The 17,540-nt window shown below is 54.1% G+C and overlaps 1 protein-coding gene across 1 annotated transcript in view; it reads right to left on the bottom strand.

Annotated features, from left to right (window-relative positions):
• Positions 1–2,038: 2,038 nt before the first annotated feature.
• The window catches only part of ASAP3 (ArfGAP with SH3 domain, ankyrin repeat and PH domain 3), a 49,354-nt gene continuing 33,852 nt past the window's right edge, over positions 2,039–17,540 (bottom strand). The window contains 22 exon segments of the mRNA XM_047085097.1: positions 2,039–3,380; positions 3,383–3,410; positions 4,602–4,661; positions 4,663–4,693; positions 5,208–5,436; positions 6,348–6,543; positions 6,679–6,786; positions 6,881–6,948; positions 7,545–7,660; positions 7,816–7,901; positions 8,846–9,023; positions 9,257–9,351; positions 9,604–9,737; positions 9,865–10,055; positions 10,184–10,232; positions 11,408–11,495; positions 11,810–11,879; positions 12,821–12,930; positions 13,107–13,193; positions 13,375–13,450; positions 13,898–13,983; positions 14,185–14,296. Of these exon segments, the coding sequence (XP_046941053.1) occupies positions 3,337–3,380; positions 3,383–3,410; positions 4,602–4,661; positions 4,663–4,693; positions 5,208–5,436; positions 6,348–6,543; positions 6,679–6,786; positions 6,881–6,948; positions 7,545–7,660; positions 7,816–7,901; positions 8,846–9,023; positions 9,257–9,351; positions 9,604–9,737; positions 9,865–10,055; positions 10,184–10,232; positions 11,408–11,495; positions 11,810–11,879; positions 12,821–12,930; positions 13,107–13,193; positions 13,375–13,450; positions 13,898–13,983; positions 14,185–14,296 (2,242 nt within the window). The 3' untranslated portion in view covers positions 2,039–3,336.

Raw genomic sequence — 17,540 nt, 5'->3', positions numbered from 1 at the left:
GGTAGGAACGGGCAGGTTTTTCTTTCATTCAACAAATGCTTTTTGAGTGTCCAAGCAACAAACAAGACAGACTAGTCCCAGCAAGTTTGAGATTGAGTCTATGGGCAAGAGAAAGCCTAAGCACATTTGGACACAATCAATTCCATATGATCACAACTGGGGCGAGGGTCCGGAAGAAGGGGACGATACTCGAAGAGCACATTTGAGGGGACCTGCACCAGTTGAGGTGTCATCTGCTCTGAAGCAGTGAAGTTTAAACTTTGGGCAGAAGTGCAGGGTGGGAGTTGAGGGGAGGAGGAAGGGAGTGTTTGTGTAAGAGATGGAGAGACATTCATTCATTCAACGTGTATTTATTGAGCACCTGCTATGTGCCAGGCAGTTCTAGCCCTGAGCATCCAGAGGGAAACAAAACAGTCCTCCTGGAGTTCTGAACGTGCAAAGCTTAGCGATGGGGGTGTGCTTGGCATGTCCGGGTTGGAGGAACTGAAAAATTGCTGGGGCTGTAGCACAGAGGTAGGTTGGGGGCAAACGGGGCAGGAAGCCAGAGGTGGGTGGGGTCTGACTCCATTAGCAATGTGGACCACTTTGAGGTTAGACTTTTATCAGTTTGGTATGTGGGACAGTCTCTTGGCCAATTCCCAACCAACCTCTGGGTTGAAGGGACAGCCATCTGGTTATTTAGGATTACCCTTTTTTTTTTTAAGTTTATTTATTTATCGAGAGAGAGAACAAGCAGGAGAAGGGCAGAAAGAGAGGGGGACAGAGGATCGGAAGCGGGTTCCGTGACGACAGCAGAGAGCCAGCACAGAGCCCTATGCAGGGCTTGAACTCATGAACCGCGAGATCATGACCTGAGCCCAAGTCTGACGCTTAACGGACTGAGCCACCCAGGCGCCCCAAGATTGCCTTTTTAAAAACAACATTTGATTTTCCTCAAACTTCCACACAGTTCCCACCCTGAGTTGTAGGACATCAAAAGAAGCCAAGATTCCTACATCATCGGGACTCAAAGGACCCTAAGAAAACATCAAGTGCAACCTTTTCATTGTATGGGTGGGAAGCCTGAGGCTTAGAGGAGCCCAGGGTTGCACTGCTCAGCCATATTAGACACTGTTGGTACCCACCATGTTCCCTCTGTCTACCTATCCTCACTTGGAGGTCACAGCAGGCAATTCCTGGATGCACGTCCAACACCTTCCCACGCGTCCTGAATGAGGGTTCAGAGCAGGCTGGAGGTGCTTGGGAATGGACACCCCCAGGAAGGACCCCGCAACCAGTGAGAGACCAGACTTGGTAAACACACCAATTTTTTTCACTTTCAGTGAGACAACTTGAAGACATGTTCTTATATATTTATTTACTTTTTAAGTAATCTCCATGCCCAACACGGGCCTCGAACTCTCGGCCCTGAGATCAAGAGTCGCACACTCCACTGATCGAGCCAGCCAGGCGCCTGAAGATATGTTCTAATCAATACAGTCCCCAAGATAAGTCCTAGTTGTTCCCGGTGGTAGCCCCTCATTAATACAACTTCTACTGCGTTTGACCTACGGTTCCACTCCCTACTTCCTTATTATGTTTCCTGGGGTCACGTCACAATAAACTATCGGTCCCCAAAGCTTTGTCTCAGGGAAAGTCAAACTGAGACAAGGGCTGTGGCAGACCTCAACTACGGGTCTCCTGACTCCCCGTCCAACAGGCTTTCTCTGCACCAGTGTTTCTTAACCTGGGCACCACTAGCATTCTGGATGGGATAATGCATTGTTGTGGGGCTGACCTGTGTATTGCAGGATGGTGACCAGTATCTCTGACCTCTAGCCACTAGATGCCAGCAGCGCCTTCCAGTTGGGAACAGTCAAAAAAAAAAAAAAAAAAAAAAAAAAAGTCTCTGCATTGCCAAACGTCCCTTGGGGCAAAATCATCCCTGTTCTACACCAGGCCCAGCTCCCTTAGCAGGTCCAGAGAAAGAGTTCCAGGTCCTAGTATTCCCACCCCCTTCCCTAATGCTCTTCAGATCACATAAATGAAACCACTGGAATTTAATAAAACAAAAATCTTTTATTAGAGATGAGTGAAATAACAAGTCTGAGATGAACAAAACCAGACACTGGAGGCTCAGAAGACAACCCTGTTCCTGTGGGATCCCAGACCAGTCAGGTCTCCATCCAGGGTAAACAGTTCAGCCTCCTGGGCCAGACTGCTTCGTTGGCCATTGGCACCCTCCAGCCTCTTCTGTTTGGCCTGGCCCATCCTTGCCAGGGCCTCATGCCCAGTGCCCATAAAGCTGTTAGAGATTGATGATGGCTTAAGTGTACCTGTTTTCTAACATGGGGCTGAAAGTCATGGTGGAATTTCTGGCAAGGGGAAGGAGAAACTTTATTTCCTGCTCTCCCTTCCTATTATTTTCCTTCCTCCTTTCTTAGCTCTTTCCTCCCCCAAGACTGGAAGGCTCCTGAGTTGACCGAAGAAAAAGGAGAGAAGTGAAGATCGATCATCTCCGACCATTCCTTTTCTTCCTGCTAAATCAAGGAGAGTAGGCAAATGGGGGTTACTCCTAGTCTACCTCCCGGCTGGGGAATATAACAGAGGTGCCCGGGAAGGCTGCGCTGTCCCTTGAAAGGAGTACCCTTCAGATTATTTACTTAACAGCCAGTTCAGCATGAGCACTGGCCAAGCAGAAGGCACGCAAGCTATAGACAACTGCAGGGTCTCATCGGTGTAAGCCAGCCGTCTGTCTGCCCCTGGGCCGAGGACCATCCCCTGGGATCTAGCCCTGCCCATTCCCAAGCCCAGCCTTGGGGACCAGCTTCCTAGCAAGGGACCACATCTGCAAGACCCTTGTCTTACTTGTGTGACATGTGGACATAGAGAGAAACTCAGGAAAGGAGTCCTAGACTAATGAATGTCCAAGAAGGCAGCCCTTTGTCTGGTAGAATCCCTGGTCTGGACATGAAGCATGAGGGTAGGCCGGTCTTACTCTTACGGAGCCCCCAGACTGATAGAAGAAGCAGAGTTCTGGTCTGATGAGAATTCTCAAGATGGAGAGTAGCTCAAGAATCTCAGACCCAGCCCTCTGGCTCCCTGGCCTCTGGGCAGTGATGGGATAGAGGGCAAGGAGCCACCATTAGCCCTAACATGGAAGGGCCCAGTGTCCTGGGCAAGGGGTATGGGTCCACGGCAGGGAGGAAGGCCAGCCACGGAGGCACAAGGGACAGAGACAGCAAGACCCAAGGGAACGGACGCCTCAGTTCCCCAGTCTTGCGGGTTCAAGTCCTAGCTCTGAACATTGGGGCCCAAACATGGGGGTAGTTCAGGCATGCAAAGGCCAGCAAAGAGCTAGTCTTGCAAAAGCTGCGCAGAGTTTCCAGGAGAACCCCCCTTCTTGAGCCCTCTCCTTCAGTGAAGCCAACCTGGGGGTAGAAGAATGAAAATTGATAGTTTCTAAGTACCTATATTATATATTTTTAAAACTTTTTAATGTTTATTTATTTTTGAGAGACAGAGAGCGAGAGAGCGTGCAAGTGGGGCAGCGGCAGAGGCAGAGGGAGACACAGAATCCTAGGGAGGCTCCGGGCTCTGAGTATCAGCACAGAGCCTGACGCAGGGCTTGAACTCATGAACCACAAGATCATGACCTTGGCTGAAGTCGGACACTTAACCAACTGAGTCGCCCAGGCGCCCCGTCTAAGTACTTTTATTATATACCAGCTGTTTATCTCACTCAGTTTCACCACCGTCCTGTCATGGATAGATGAAATTATCCCCATTTAACAGACAATGAAACTGAGGCTTAAAGAAGTGAAGCCACTTTTCCAAGGCCTCCACACTCTGAAGCCTGGCCTCTTCTTAGCATGCACGTCTCAACAAGTATCGGCTAAATGCTGGGTGACAGATACCTGGTTGTGGACACAGATTTGTGTCTGGTGCCTGACTTTGATACAGTGAGGGTGGCAATTCCTCAGAGAGACCCGGTTCCTGCCCCTGCTGCCTCCTGCTCCCAGCACTGACACCCACGACCACCCCTGAGGAATCCCCGGGGGAACAAGGAACAAGCAGTTTTATTCTCAGCCCAACTGGCTCTGTCCTGTGCCCACTCCCAGTTCCTCAACTAACTATGGGTAGCTGTGAGAGGCTTCGTGATACAGCAGAGAGAAGTTGGATTAAGGATGAGAGCCCTTGCCTGGTCCCTGTCACATGCCTCTGTGCCTGGGAGTTGGCAGTCTCAGCAGATTCCTACAAGGGGACAGTCGGGCACACTAAAGACTGGTACACAGCCACCCTAATCCTGCCTCATTTGCAGGGAGGTGAGACCTTCTCTGAGCCTCCAGCCTGGTTGACAAGGGCTCGCTCAGCCTTCCCGGAGAGGAGCCAGGGCTTGGGCATCACCACCTCTGCCATCCCTCAAGGCCTGGGCTCTCTCCAGCTGCATGTGTCCTGGGCTGTGGTGGGAAGGGCAGGCACTGACCAAACTGCGGCCACCTGCTCTCATGTGTACCCCAGTCATGGGGAGAGGTCCCCCACCCCAACCACCTCCCGTTGACCCCCTTGGCCTCCCACGTGTCCTGCCACCGCCCCTCAAACCATGGTCCCAGAGCTCATACCAGCATGTTCCTTCTGCACAGAGGCTGTCTGGCTGAGGGACAGTCTTCCAGGCTCCGGCCCACCCCGCCGGTAGGAGCGGGTGCTCTCGGAGCTGGAAGGCAGGGAAAGGCCAATGTGACCTCACATTGAGAGCCCCTTAGTGTGGGGGAAAAGAGCTCAGGTATAGGCTGGGGCCTAAGCAGGTGGGTAGAGAACCCCTCGAGGCCCCCAGGCTTAGAACTGACTCCCGAGGGCTCTGGAGATTTCCCCGTATCTACCCCCCAAACTGCAAACTGAAAGGATCCCTTTCAGTTTGGATCCTGCGCTGGAGGTGGGAACACAGCAGAGATCCCACTGAGAGCCTCTAGACTCCGGCCTCTAGACAGGAGGGACTAAGCCTTCACTTGGCCTCCAGCAGTCTGGGTCTCAGGCTCCTTCCCAGACTCAGGAGCAGGTGTGTGAGGGGCAGGGGGCCCACTCACCCTCCACTCAAGGGCTAGCATTCTGTGTTAGTCATGGGCCTCAGAGCAGGGAGGTGTCCCAGGCCTTAGGTAGGCACCACTGACAGGTGGGGAAATACATGATGTGCAGAGGGATGGGGGAGACTTGCCCAGCTGGGCCCTCACCTGAACTTGACCGGGGGATACATCTCCGTGGGGGTGGTTCCAGATGTCAGGCTGGGGCGGGAGGGGCCCGGGGGCTCCCAGAGGCCCTCCTCAGAGCTCGGTGGGGGGGTTTGGCTGGGACCTCCAGCTTCCCCAGGGCTTGTGAGGCTGGAAGGGGTGGAGGCTGGACTGCCCAGGCTCTCAGGGGCCCCAGAAGGCTCTAAGCTCAGGCTGGGGACTTCGGAACGATCTAGAATCAGAAATGATAATCAGAATCAGAATCAGAGAACAGAGTAAGTGAGATTCAGATTCTGATTCCCTTACTCTGTTCTCAATTCAAAGCAGTCCTTGGCCTCAAGGGTCTATGGCTGTCCCCACTGCCGGATGCCACCCACGTCCCCGGTGGTCCCCTTCAGCTCCTCCCCCCCCATGCCCAGTCTCATTTGCTATGGCCAGGCCACACTGATGCACTTTTGGCTTCTACCCCTCCTGCCCCTCAGTCTCAGTCTGGACTCTTCTGCTCATTGCTCATTCCCCAGGCTCAACGCAGATGCTACCCAGACAGGATGCCTTCCTCAACCACTCCCCAGTCCCAACAGGACACGCTCCCTCCCTCCCCTGAGCTCCCAGAACAAGGCTGTTCGTTCTTTCAACAAACAGTTCTTGAGAAGAGCCAGGTGCTGTGCTAGGCGCAGGAGAAATACTCGTCAACGGAACACTCCTGTCGTCTTGAGATTTACATTCTTTGTGTGTGGGGAGGGGCAGGGGCGGGGATTTACGTTCTATACCATTGTGTCTATTATCGTAATGAACTGCATTCCAGCTTCTATCTCCCCCACTAGACTGTGTCTCAGTAGCTCCCCAAATACTGGAGACACAGTAGATGGTCAATAAACGCTTCTCTCTTTTTATTTAAGGAAAGCATTGAAGAATCTGGAATAAGACAGACCCGGGTTTGAATCCCACATCGGGGACGTATTAGCTGTGGGATTTGGGGGATGCTACTCCACATCTCTGCCCCTTTACCCGTAAGGGGGACGTGATGACCTCTGCCTGACAAGAGACTGTGAGGGTGATATGAGCTCACACACGCACCCTTAACTCAATGCGCTGGTGACAGTGAATGGTATGGTGAGCATTTTCCTGGGCAGCCAGTCATACCTCCACTGGTATGTCCCACACGCCCTTGGACCATGGTCCGAGAAGGGTTTTTGACCGGCAAGGGCGGGGGGCAGGCCTCACTCTCGCTCTGAGGGGCAGCTGGTCCCAGGGTGGCGATGGCCTCGTACGTCTTGTTGCTGAGGTCGACCCTCCCACTGGCCCAGCGGGTCTGGGCTGGGGGCTTCAGAGGGCAGCGCTGCAGGGGCAAAGGTATGGGAGAAAGGATGGTGTGGTTCCTCCAGTTCAGCCCTGCCCCTCCCCACAGCAGGTCCGATCTGGCTCTTTCCATCTGCTCTCTCACGAAGGCCCGAGAGATGGGGTGAGGACCCACCTTCTCTTCTTCCTCCTCGTCACTGTCGGAGCCAGGCTCTGTGGAGAGTCCCCAGGAGTAGTCCACGTGCAGAGGGAAGGCGAGCGTCCCCGCCTGGGCCTTCTCCAGCTGCCAAAAACAAAGCCTTGGCAGTTCAGAGGGTCAGGGGCTCAGCAGAGAAAGAGGAAGGGTCAGGGGCTTCCCCTCCTTTCCTAGACCTCACCAGCTCCTCACACTCCTTGTGCTGCTTCTTCCTGGCTATGTCCAGAGCTGTCTCTCCTGCCTCGTTCACTGTGAGGGGTAAAGTTAGGGGTCAGGGTCAAAAGACATTACAGATTAGAGGTTAAGATGGGCCTCTGGAATCAGACTGCGCTTGAATCTCGGCTCTGCTACTTCCTGGCTGTGTGATCTTGGGCAAGTCACTTAGCCTCTCTGGGCCTTGATTTGCTCATCTACAAAATGAGTATAATACTCACACCTTTCTGATGAGGTTGTTGTGAGGCTCTTGTGCCAAGAGCACTTGGCACCTTACCAGGCACATGTTAAACAGTAAGTCAATGGTGGCTACTATAATCACTATTATTTGAACTCAGCTAATATTCATTTGCTTAAATACTTCCAGACACATTCTCTTTATCTTCTTAGCAGTTCTACTTGGTCTGTGGTATTATACCCATTTTGCACATGAGGAAGCTGAGGTTCAACAGATGAATGCACAGATCCCAAGGTCACAGAGGTGGTCAGAGGCAAGCTGGGATTAGGACCCAAGTCTGTCTGCAAAGCCCACGCTTGTTACCAGGGCTCTCCATCTGGGAAGAAGGCAGGAAGTGCCACACGAGGGGTAGTAAGGAACCGGAAGTCTGGTAGAGGAGGCGTCGGGGCCCCACCTGTGCCAACCGAAGCTCTCCCTTTCAGCAGCAGCTTGAGGCAGTCGGGCTGATTGTAGAGAGCAGCGCAGTGCACGGGACTGTCCCCGTCAGCAGCCTTGGTGTCCAGGTGACCTCTGGGGGCGGGGGGCCGGGGAGGAAGGAAGGGGAACAGACAGGCAAAGGGGTCAAAGTCAGGGGGGAAAAAGAGGGAAGGGGGAAGGGGAGCGGAGAAGAGAAAGGAACAAGGGGGAGTATGAGGAGGTGGGCAGATGGGCAGGGAGGTTCTCACCCATTTTGGATGATGAAATCCACCAGGGGCAGGGAGGCCTGGGTGGCGACTCTGATAGCCAAGTGCAGGGCAAGCTCTCCAGGTGCCTGGGTACACAGCCACACCTCTGAGTTTCCCCCAGTTCACCTGCCCCCAATCCAGTATCACCCGCCTGAACTCTCGCTGCCCTGGACACCTCCCGACATAAAGCTGTCAGAACCCTGAGAGAGGAGACCACAGGGACGGAACGCGCTTGGGAGGGAGGTGAGAGACCATTCGCTCACTGCTTCCTTCATTGGCTCTGCCTCCTCTTACCCCCAATAACAGGTGCTTCCCAGCCTTGGTTCTTAGCCCTGGGCTCTCTCTGCTCCTCTCTCTCACTGGCCCCTTGAGACCTCAGCTAACCTCAAACTTTCAGCCATGTCACTCATGTGTAGGCTGTTCCAAATTCTTACCTCACCTAAGTGCTGCACCCTCGCTGCCCACTGGGAAGCCCCACCCACAAAGACATGACATTCGATTTTTTTCATGTACAGTCAGCAACTCCTGTCAATTTATCCATTCACATGTCTCTGATACCCTTCCCCTCTGACTCACCCCCTCCCGGCTCACTGGAGTCGCCAATGCAATAGCCTTCCCTGATCTACTCCGACGCACCCTTACCCATTTCCAAGGCTAGTCGAGGAAACGGAAAGATACTAATATTCACTGCACACATATTATATGCCTGGCCCTTTATATACACATAACTTAATTCTCACTTCTACCCTGTGGGTGCTATCATCAACTCATTTTACAAATGAGAAAACGAGACTCAGAGAAGTTAAGTAACCTGCTCTAGATCACACAGCTTGGAAAAGCCAGAGAGCCAGGAGTCTGGCCCAGGTCTGCTCGACTGAAGTGCTCGGTCCCATTTACCCCTCTGCCGGGTGGGATTTGAGCAGATGTCAGAGGCGGGGCAGGGGGTGAGGGGAATAGCTGATCCTGGAGAAAGGCTGGGGAGTATGAGAGAGCGGGTAGGGTATAAGTGGCCCTTGGAGGTGGTTCTCACCTGGCCCTCAGGCCCAGGCAGCAGCTGTCCAAAGTCCTGCCCGTTAGCGAAGGCCTCCAGTACTGACAGGAGGTCCCGGTTGCAAATGGCCGTCCGCAGTCTCTGAGGCTCGGGTGCGGACCGGCGGGCAAACCTGTGTTCCACGTACTTGGCCACAATATAGTCCCTGCGCGAGCTCCTGCCGAAGTCAACCATAATCTCAGAGCAAGGGCCGTTTCCACCCAGCTGACCCCTGGAACCCTCCCACAGGAGATACGGATCTCCTTTTCCCCAGAACCACGTCCTAGACCTTCCAGATCTGAGGCTCCCTTCTCCCCAGACTTCTGGTCCAAGATCCTCCTGAGACCACGGGAGCTGGAAAAGCAGAATCCCCAGCCAGGACGTCCCCCCTCCACCGGATAATCCCCTTACATGTCACTCTCAGCGGAGGGCTTAGGGCCTCCATGTGAGGGCAGCTGGGCCTCCATAACCTCATTGAAGCGAGTGTTTCCGATGTTCAAGGCCAGCTGGGGTCGCAGGAAAGTGGTGGGGGTAAGACCGGCGGTTAGGACAGCGCCCCCTGGAGGACTGAGCCTCCGGAAGCCCCCCCCCACCCCCCCCCACCCCCCACCCCCGCCCCACATCACTCCCTTCCCAGCGCGTCAGGATCCTGCCCTACCTATCCAGGGCCCACAGTCGCAGGTTGAGCCAGTGGACCCAGTCCAGCCTCCGACCAGGCCCCGCCCCCAATGTCACCGCTGGCCCCGCCCCACCCTCACCAGCAGCTCGGAGGGGCCCAGCAGGTCCAAGGTGAGGGACTGCATGCGTGAGAAGCGCACACCCAGCTCGCGGTGGACGCCGGAGCACTGGATGCAGGTGAGCACGCCCAGGTTGGTGCTGAGCCACGTGGGGTCTGCAAGGTGGAGAAGCTTGAGCCTGGGGGTGGGGGGATTGGGGGGGATGGGGACCCCTCCCCCCGTGCCCCCCTCCCCCCCTCCCCTCCACTGCCACCTCCCTCCCCGCCCCGTCCACTGGCTGACCTGCAGCTCCGCAGTCGCAGCACTGGCCATTTCCGGGCCTGCTCTTCACCTCCGCGATGAGCAGCTTCGTGAGGTCCTGGGGCTCCCCATCCAGCCCAGCGCCCCCCCAGGGCCCCGGGCCACCGCTGGGCTCCCCGAGGAAGGCACTGCTCAAGGCCTCGTCCTTGCTGTTCTGTAGCACTGACACCCACCTGCGGAGAGCATACCGGGGGGGGGGGGGGCCGGGAGTGACACCCGCAGGGGTGGGATCCCCAGAGGCTGGGAGGTAGCTAGGGCTCCCCTGACCCCACCCCCAGGCTGGCCTTGGGGAGTCACTCACGCCTCACACTCATGTTCATCCTCTGCCTGGAAGTGGTATGTCCTGTTGTCTGTGGGGAGACCGAGGTGTGTCTGGTCCACAGAAATCCTGTGGACCTTCCCTGGGCCCAGGGAGCCCTCAACCAAACAGCTGGGCCCGGGGGGGGGGGGGGTGGGGCAGGGGGGTTACTTTTGTCCCTGAGGAGCCAGGCTCTGCAGAGCTGGGGTGGGGAGGGTAATGACAGTGGCCAGTAGCACAGGCAGTTTCTCAGAAGTCACCTCCAAAGGAGGAGCCCAACAAGAAGCCTCTGTGTGAAACCCCAGTTACAGGGTCCAGAGAACAGGACCCCACCCAGCTCAGAGGCAGAGTATCCTCCGAACCTACTGCCATCACCCCACTTGGGCCCTCGGCCTCCTCCTGTCTGGTCTCCTTGCTCCCCAACTCCCCCTTCCCCCAACCTGTACCGGCTGCCAGATTGTTGTGCCCAAGGTTCCAATCTAATCATGCCACCCCCTGCTCCAGGACACCCCGTGGCTCCCTATTACCGGGAAATCAGGTCGAAACCTTTAAGAGGCATTTCCCGGGTCTCATCTCCCATCGCTCTCCTCTGTGAACCCTACACTCTGGCCAGACTGGTCAGACCCATTGTCCTGCCCCCATGTCTTTCATCATGCCTGTCCCGTCCCCTGAAATGTCTGCCCCCAAACTCTGCGTTGTGTATTCTTCAAGGCTGCACTCAAATGCTCTCTGGCCCAAACAGCCTTTCCTGATTCCTCACAGCAGGGCAGGGCTTCCGCTCCCTAATCTTTGACAGTGCTGTATCTGCACCTCTCTTCTGGATACATCCCTGCCAGAGAGAGCTCCCTAGGATGAGATCTGGGCCTTTCTCAGCCTGCACTGGTCCCCATGTAAAGCCTGGCATCAAAGCCTCCAAAGGATGGAGACTGAAACTTCTAAAGAAATGATAATTTTGAAAGCCCAATTACCCCAATCCATTCAAATATACTTTACAGAAATAATCGTATTTAATGTGGGATGTGGGTGCATTTTAATGTTTAATGGGATGTGGGGTGTACCCTCTAAAAAGAGCATCCAGGGCCTAAGGAGTCTGATGGTCGCAGCAGCAGCTATTTGATAAACACACGTGGGATTGGACAGAGACCCCTAACTGAAGCCTCCTGGGAGCTGACAGGTGTCTTCGAGAAGCCCTAGGCAGTTGTTGGAGAGGAGACAGGGACTACTCACGGGTCACCAGGTCAAAGCACTTTTTCTCCTCAGCATTTGGCCTCACTTGGCACGTCAGCAGGGTCAGCTTCACGGGGGGCCTGTTTATCTGTGGGAATTGGGGGACAGAGGATTTACATGTTACCCTCTGGGCCTCCCAAATCCTTAGGCCTCTATTTCCCAATCTGTTAAATGGCTATAATAGTCCTGTTCCAGTTCACACCTCCTCTCTCCCAGCACCTCATGGATTGTGGAGTGTGGGCCAAGACTACGTTGGGAGCTTTCAATCCCATCCTTCCTCCCACAGGGGGTCTCCAGCCACCTGGATCCAGGTTTGGGGGCCAGTGCTAGAGGGAGGGCTTGCTCTGACCAGTGAAGAGAGGACCTATTGAGCCCTGAGACCCCCTCTCCTCCAGGCCTCACCGTGCTGTGTGAGATGGTCAGGCAGCCGTACTTGACTCCACACTTCCTTTTCTGCCAGACTCTTCGAATTCTAGAGCCCAGAGGGACAGAGAGACACTGACCCAAGGCTCACGCCCAACTCCCCCGTATCAGAAAACACAGCCCTGGACCAGGTCTCCAGCCCCACCTGTATGACCCCCAGCCACACCTCTTCACCTCTTCCATCCCCTGACTCCTACACCCCTCACTTTCTGGGGCTCCCTTCTGATGGAGGAGACCTAGTCCTGCCCTGAGGAAGCTCCCAGTCTGATGGGGGAAACACAGCCCCCATTCTCTGGGAATCCTTATTCTAAAGGGGAGCATGTGACCCTGGCCCTCTGAGAGCTTCTAGTCTGATGAAGGAGACACTGCTCCCAACCCTTAGGGAGCTCCTAGTCTGACAGGAGCATCAGGCCCTTGACCACACCGATGCATTATGATTAAGGATAAAGCAAGATAGATATTGAGACCCCCAAAACAGAAATTAGCAAACCCACAATCCAAAGCTACTTAGTACTTCTTTAAGAGGTGAATATTAATTGGTATAACAAAGCTATTCTTCTCTGATAAAAGCTGATTAGTAAACAAACATGAATACATCCCCCGGAGCCTTTGCATTTCACAGACTGATTTTTTTTTTTTTTTTTTTTTTACACCAGGGAGCAAGGCACAGTCAACGCTTTCATTTCCAGGCATATTCCGTATATTAGAGAGGTTAAGGGTGAAGGCACGGGGACAGCATAGGGCCTAATAAGTGTCCAGTAAGGGCTAGCTGCTACTATTATTCTTTTTCAAGTTAAGAACAACCAGTAAGTTCCAGCAGGAGTTCAGGTGCCTAGGATTCTGAAGATATTGCACTGCTAGAGCGGAGGGTGCTGGAACCCTCAGAGTCTATGCAAAGGATGAGAACGGTCCCCCTGGGTGGCTCCCCCAACCATTGTTTACTGGCCGTGTGGCTTTGGGCAAGTTACTTGAGCTCTCTGAGTGACTTACCCGTCACTTTTCTTGTACAGAAAGCCCACCTTCTCCGTCCCAAACTGCTTGTTGCCTTGGTGCTGATGGATGCTGTAGCCACCTCCTGAGTTCTTCCGGCTCAGATTCTCCTGTTCCTCGGACACGCAAAGGACACCTTAGGGCGTCTGGGAAGAGCCTCATTGCGCAGGGGTCTCACTCAGGGAGACTTCTCAAGGGCCCCTTGAAGTGGGGTCTTCCTTCTCTCCCTCCCTCCATGGCCGGCCTTGGGAGAAGGCATTCATGTGGGCATGACTGAGGGGCTGACCTCTCTGCTCTCAAGCTGCAGTGTCCCTCGGAGGGAGTCCCGGAGCTGGGTCAGCTTCTGTAGCTCCTCCTCCTGGGCTTGACGCAGCTATGGGACAGAAGGTAGGACCCCGCTGTCAGCCCACAGATGTGCCGGGTGCACAGCCCGGACCAAGACTTGCAGGGCAGCAGCCTTGCTCTCCGGGCAGGGGCCAGCTCTTCCACACCCCCAGATTCTCCCGGGAAGACAGAGGACTTGACCGTGTGCCCAAGGGTGAGGCCCGACTTACTGCATGTACAGAGGCTGCCAGCTTCTCGATGAAGGGGGACAGGCTCTGAGCGGCCTTCCAGCCATCTTGGAAAAAGCTAAGAGGCGTGAGGCCAAACGGGGGACAAGAAAGAGGAGAATGAGGGAGGCAGGAAGGGTGAGAGAAGGTGCTCCAAGGATCACAGGGCCCCTGGGGGCAGTACAGCCTGCCTGTCAGGAGCAAGCTCTCTGGAGTCAAAGTTGTCTGGGTCCAGATCCCGCGTCCCAGCTGCGTGATGTTAGTAAATCTGAGCTGCAGTTTTCTGAGGACGAATGGGGGTTTCTCCTGGCTCACGGGGCTGTTGGGGGACTGAGTGAGCGCAAACATGCCTGATACATGGGGAGCCCCCAGTAAAGAGGAGCCCTAGAAAGCATTCCCTAGAAAGGCACAGGCGGAGTCCTCGAGGGCCTGCCAGATCCTGGGGACGGGCCTTGTTTTGTGTTGTCTGAAGGGTTAATGGTGAGGGCCACGGGGTGGGGGTGGGGACAAGGGAGAAGCAACCTACTTGTGCTGGGCGTGGAAGAACTTGATGAGGCTCTGCAGGAAATCAGGACCCTGCTTCATCTGGCTCTCCCCGGCTCTCAGCAGATACTGGGGAAAGAGCAGGGCTAAGTGTGCAGCGTGTGCAGAAGCTGAATCCTGGGGGCAAGGGGCTGCTGTCCCCACCCCGGGCTAACCTTGGCCATGACTGAACCTCGGTGATATCTCAAGTGCCATCTGGATAGGACCCCGGGGGTTCAGGAGGCGAAGAGACACATCCCAACCTCACCTCACCCCTGCAGCGCCCCTTACCTCACACATGTGCAGCTGGAAGACACGCCGTTCTCTCTGTGTGTCCTGGGCCACCTCCCCAGGGCTCCCTCCTGTCACTCTGGCCCGGTCCCTTTCCTTCTCCAGCCTGGCCCTAGGCCCCAAGGAAAGAGAGGCCCGAATAACTCTTGCCATAGCCCCTTTCACGACCCACCACCTCCACATGCCCCTCTCTGCCACGGGCACACGAGAGTGAGGGGGCCCTCCGGGGTGCCAGCTGTGTGGTAGGGCTGGGGTACAATGGTGAACAGGGAGGATCCAGGTGGGGGGAGAAAGACGTGAATCAAATCGCAGCCGCGAAGACTAAAATGGGGGATCCGACCTCGCCCGGCTGCTCAGGGAGTGCTGTTTGAGGTGAGATCTGAAAGGCTGAGAGGTTGCCTTGGAGGAAGCTAGGAGCATCAGACCACGTGGTAGCCGGAGGCAGGGGGCATCAGGGCTCAGGGACGGAGATGGAGAGGAAGGGGCTCCAGGTGAGGCACAGAGGGGCCAGATCACGCGGGGCCTAATTCAGATCATTGCTCCCAAGAGCGATGGGAAGGAGCTGAAGGCTTTTATGCAGGAAGGCGACAGGCTTAGATTAGGGCCAGGTGGGGTTTGGGGTGACCAGTCTGATTTTGCTGGAAGGATCAGTGGCTCAGAGGATCAGTAGGTACCTTCATACTTCTGAACCATGGAGCTTCCCATCTAAAGCTTAGAAAACCTTTGTCTTTTTCTTTGTGAGCAAAGACAGCTTGTAGCTAAGAGTAACCTGGGCCTTCCCCCTACAGATCTCGAGGGTTGGCTGTTTTCCCTCTTTGGGGGTGGCTGGATCTGTTTGTAAATGATTTCCTGGAAATCCCACGCCCATCAGACCACCCACTCTCGGCCGGGAGAGTGTTTCCACATCTGGGGCTGGGCACATGTAACCACAAATCCTCTGTAAAGGAGATGTCTTGCTTATCAGTTTTGCTTCCAAGTAGGTACCAGCCCTGAGCAAAGATGACAACTGTGGGATACATTACAAGTATCACTACCCCTCCCCAAGCCTCAGTCTCCTCAGCTGGGAAATGGGGATCCTTATCTGTACCCAGATGAGACAAAGTATGCAGAAGACTTAGCACACGGACGACCCTACAGCTATTATTATCATAGGTCCCTCCAGGCCTCGGTTTTCCTGTCTGTAAACTAGGGAAGCAAAGGCCTAGGCAGAGTCCTCAGGTCCATTCTGGCCTTAAAGTTCCAGGCCCTACTGAGGTCAGTGTTTACATGCAGGATCTGTCCCTGGAGACCTGTTGAGCCATTCCTCAACCGTGGAACTACGGATGTTCTGACCAGATAATTCCTTGATATGGAGCCGTTCAGTAGATGTAGGATGTTTAGCGGCACCCCTGACCTCCACCCACTAGATGTCAGTAGCATCTCCCAGTTGTGACAGCCAGAAATGTCTACTGGGGGGGGGGGTGCCCCTGAGCGAGCCCCACTGCTCTAGAGTGGGGGTCTGTAGGTTTAAATTTTTTTTTTCTCGGGAGTGGTTATTTTTCCTTCCCCTAAAGCTTTATGATACCCCGAGAGGAAGTCTGTGGCAGGCTGGTGGAGTTAGGGTGGGGACTGACCCTGTGAACTGGGCCGGGGAGGGGGGTGGTCATGGCAGATGCTATTTCAGGGGATCAGAAGATGAGCAGCAGGGAGGGGCAATGGCTAAGGCTGTGGTGTGCCCGCAGTGAGCCTGGCAGCTTGCTAAGAGGGCAGGAGACAAAGCAGGCAGAGCGGCTGGGAGGGGTGGGGGCATCTCCCATGCACACTGCTAACCTCATCTTTCACTAGTAAAAGTGAAAAATAAGCTAGATGGCTATCAGTGGGAAATAGATACATTATGCTCTGGCCATCTATAGGAATACTATGCAGCCGTTAAAAAGGATAAGGAAGGGGCGCCTGGGTGGCTCAGTCGGTTAAGTGGCCGACTTCGGCTCAGGTCATGATCTCGCGGTCCGTAAGTTCGAGCCCCGCGTCAGGCTCTGTGCTGACAGCTCAGAGCTTGGAGCCTGTTTCAGATTCTGTGTCTCCCTCTCTCTGACCCTCCCCCGTTCATGGTCTGTCTCTCTCTGTCTCAAAAATAAATAAACGTTAAAAAAAATTATAAAAAAAAGGATAAGGAACATCTATACGTACTGGCATGGAAAGACGTCTGCTCAAGAGTAAATGGGCGAAAAGGAAGCACAACATGGGACAGTGGCTAGAAATGTGTGTTCTAGATTTGAATAGCAGCTCTCTCACTTAACCTTTATAAATCTAAGCTTCAATGTCTCCCATTTCCAAAATGAAACAAATGCTGCCTGTTCTCAGATGGCATAATGCACGGTACAGTAGTCCCTGGCATACGGTAAGCCGTCAGGATTATGATGATGCTAATGATATTGATGAGTATGATAGTAACTACTGGTGATTCCTTTAGATAATGTTTTGTTTGTTTGTTTTTAGCATGGGGTACTTCCTTATTTATTTAATATTTTTCGCACAGGCTCTAGTGGAGATTAAAGGACAGAAGCTAGTTAGCTCGGGATAGAGACAAGCTGTAAAGTGTAAATGGCTTCATGAATTACCACAGCTCTGTCCCTGCCTCAGCTAAGGTAATCTACAGAGCCATACCCTACCAGGTCTGACATGACCTCAGACTACTAGCTGGGGACTTGCTTTTTATTCCACCACACCCTTCCCAGAAAAGAGCAACTCCTATTCCCTCCCTGTCCTCAAAGGATCACCAATGTTGTAGAAACATTTCCCATGCTGGGAATATTTTATTTCCTTTGAATGGAGTTGCAGCGGAAGGAGTGAAATGAATATTGAGTGAAAAGCAGTGAAATGCTAGTTACTGAGAAGACCAAGGGAACTGGAGAAGGGGACTTCGGGGAGCAGTGTAGCATTCAGACGGGGAGCAGGCACTCCCGGTGGAGTGAGGGGGTCAGTGAGGAGGATGGAGGAGAGGAAAGGAATCAAAACGAACCATGCACCCGCTGACCTGATGCCTTGGAATCGCCTCTCCTGTGATGCCTCCCCCTACAACCCTTCCCTCCACCCGATCGAAACCACCTGTCTTGTCTGCCGCCTCAATGCCGACACTATTCTTACGGCACCGTCGCTTTGTATCTTCATTATTTATCCACCCACCTCTCTTCTTGCTTACGAACCAGTGGGATCCACTAGGGCAGGGATTGGGGTGGCACTCTCTTCCTTATTTCTCACCTATAAATTGGGGATAATAACAGCCCCTTTCCCTGCCAAGGGGAATAAATACATCAGATAACAGATGTAAAGAGCTTATCATGGTACCTAAGGTAAAAGAAGCTTATAAGTAAGTA

Source organism: Lynx rufus, unplaced genomic scaffold (genome assembly GCF_022079265.1).
Source record: "Lynx rufus isolate CCGP_SWC_20201006 ecotype Redwood Valley unplaced genomic scaffold, mLynRuf1.p SCAF_2, whole genome shotgun sequence".
NCBI lineage: Eukaryota > Metazoa > Chordata > Mammalia > Carnivora > Felidae > Lynx > Lynx rufus.
Note: the sequence above shows the minus strand (reverse complement) of the source record. Positions and strands in the feature narration are given on the sequence as shown.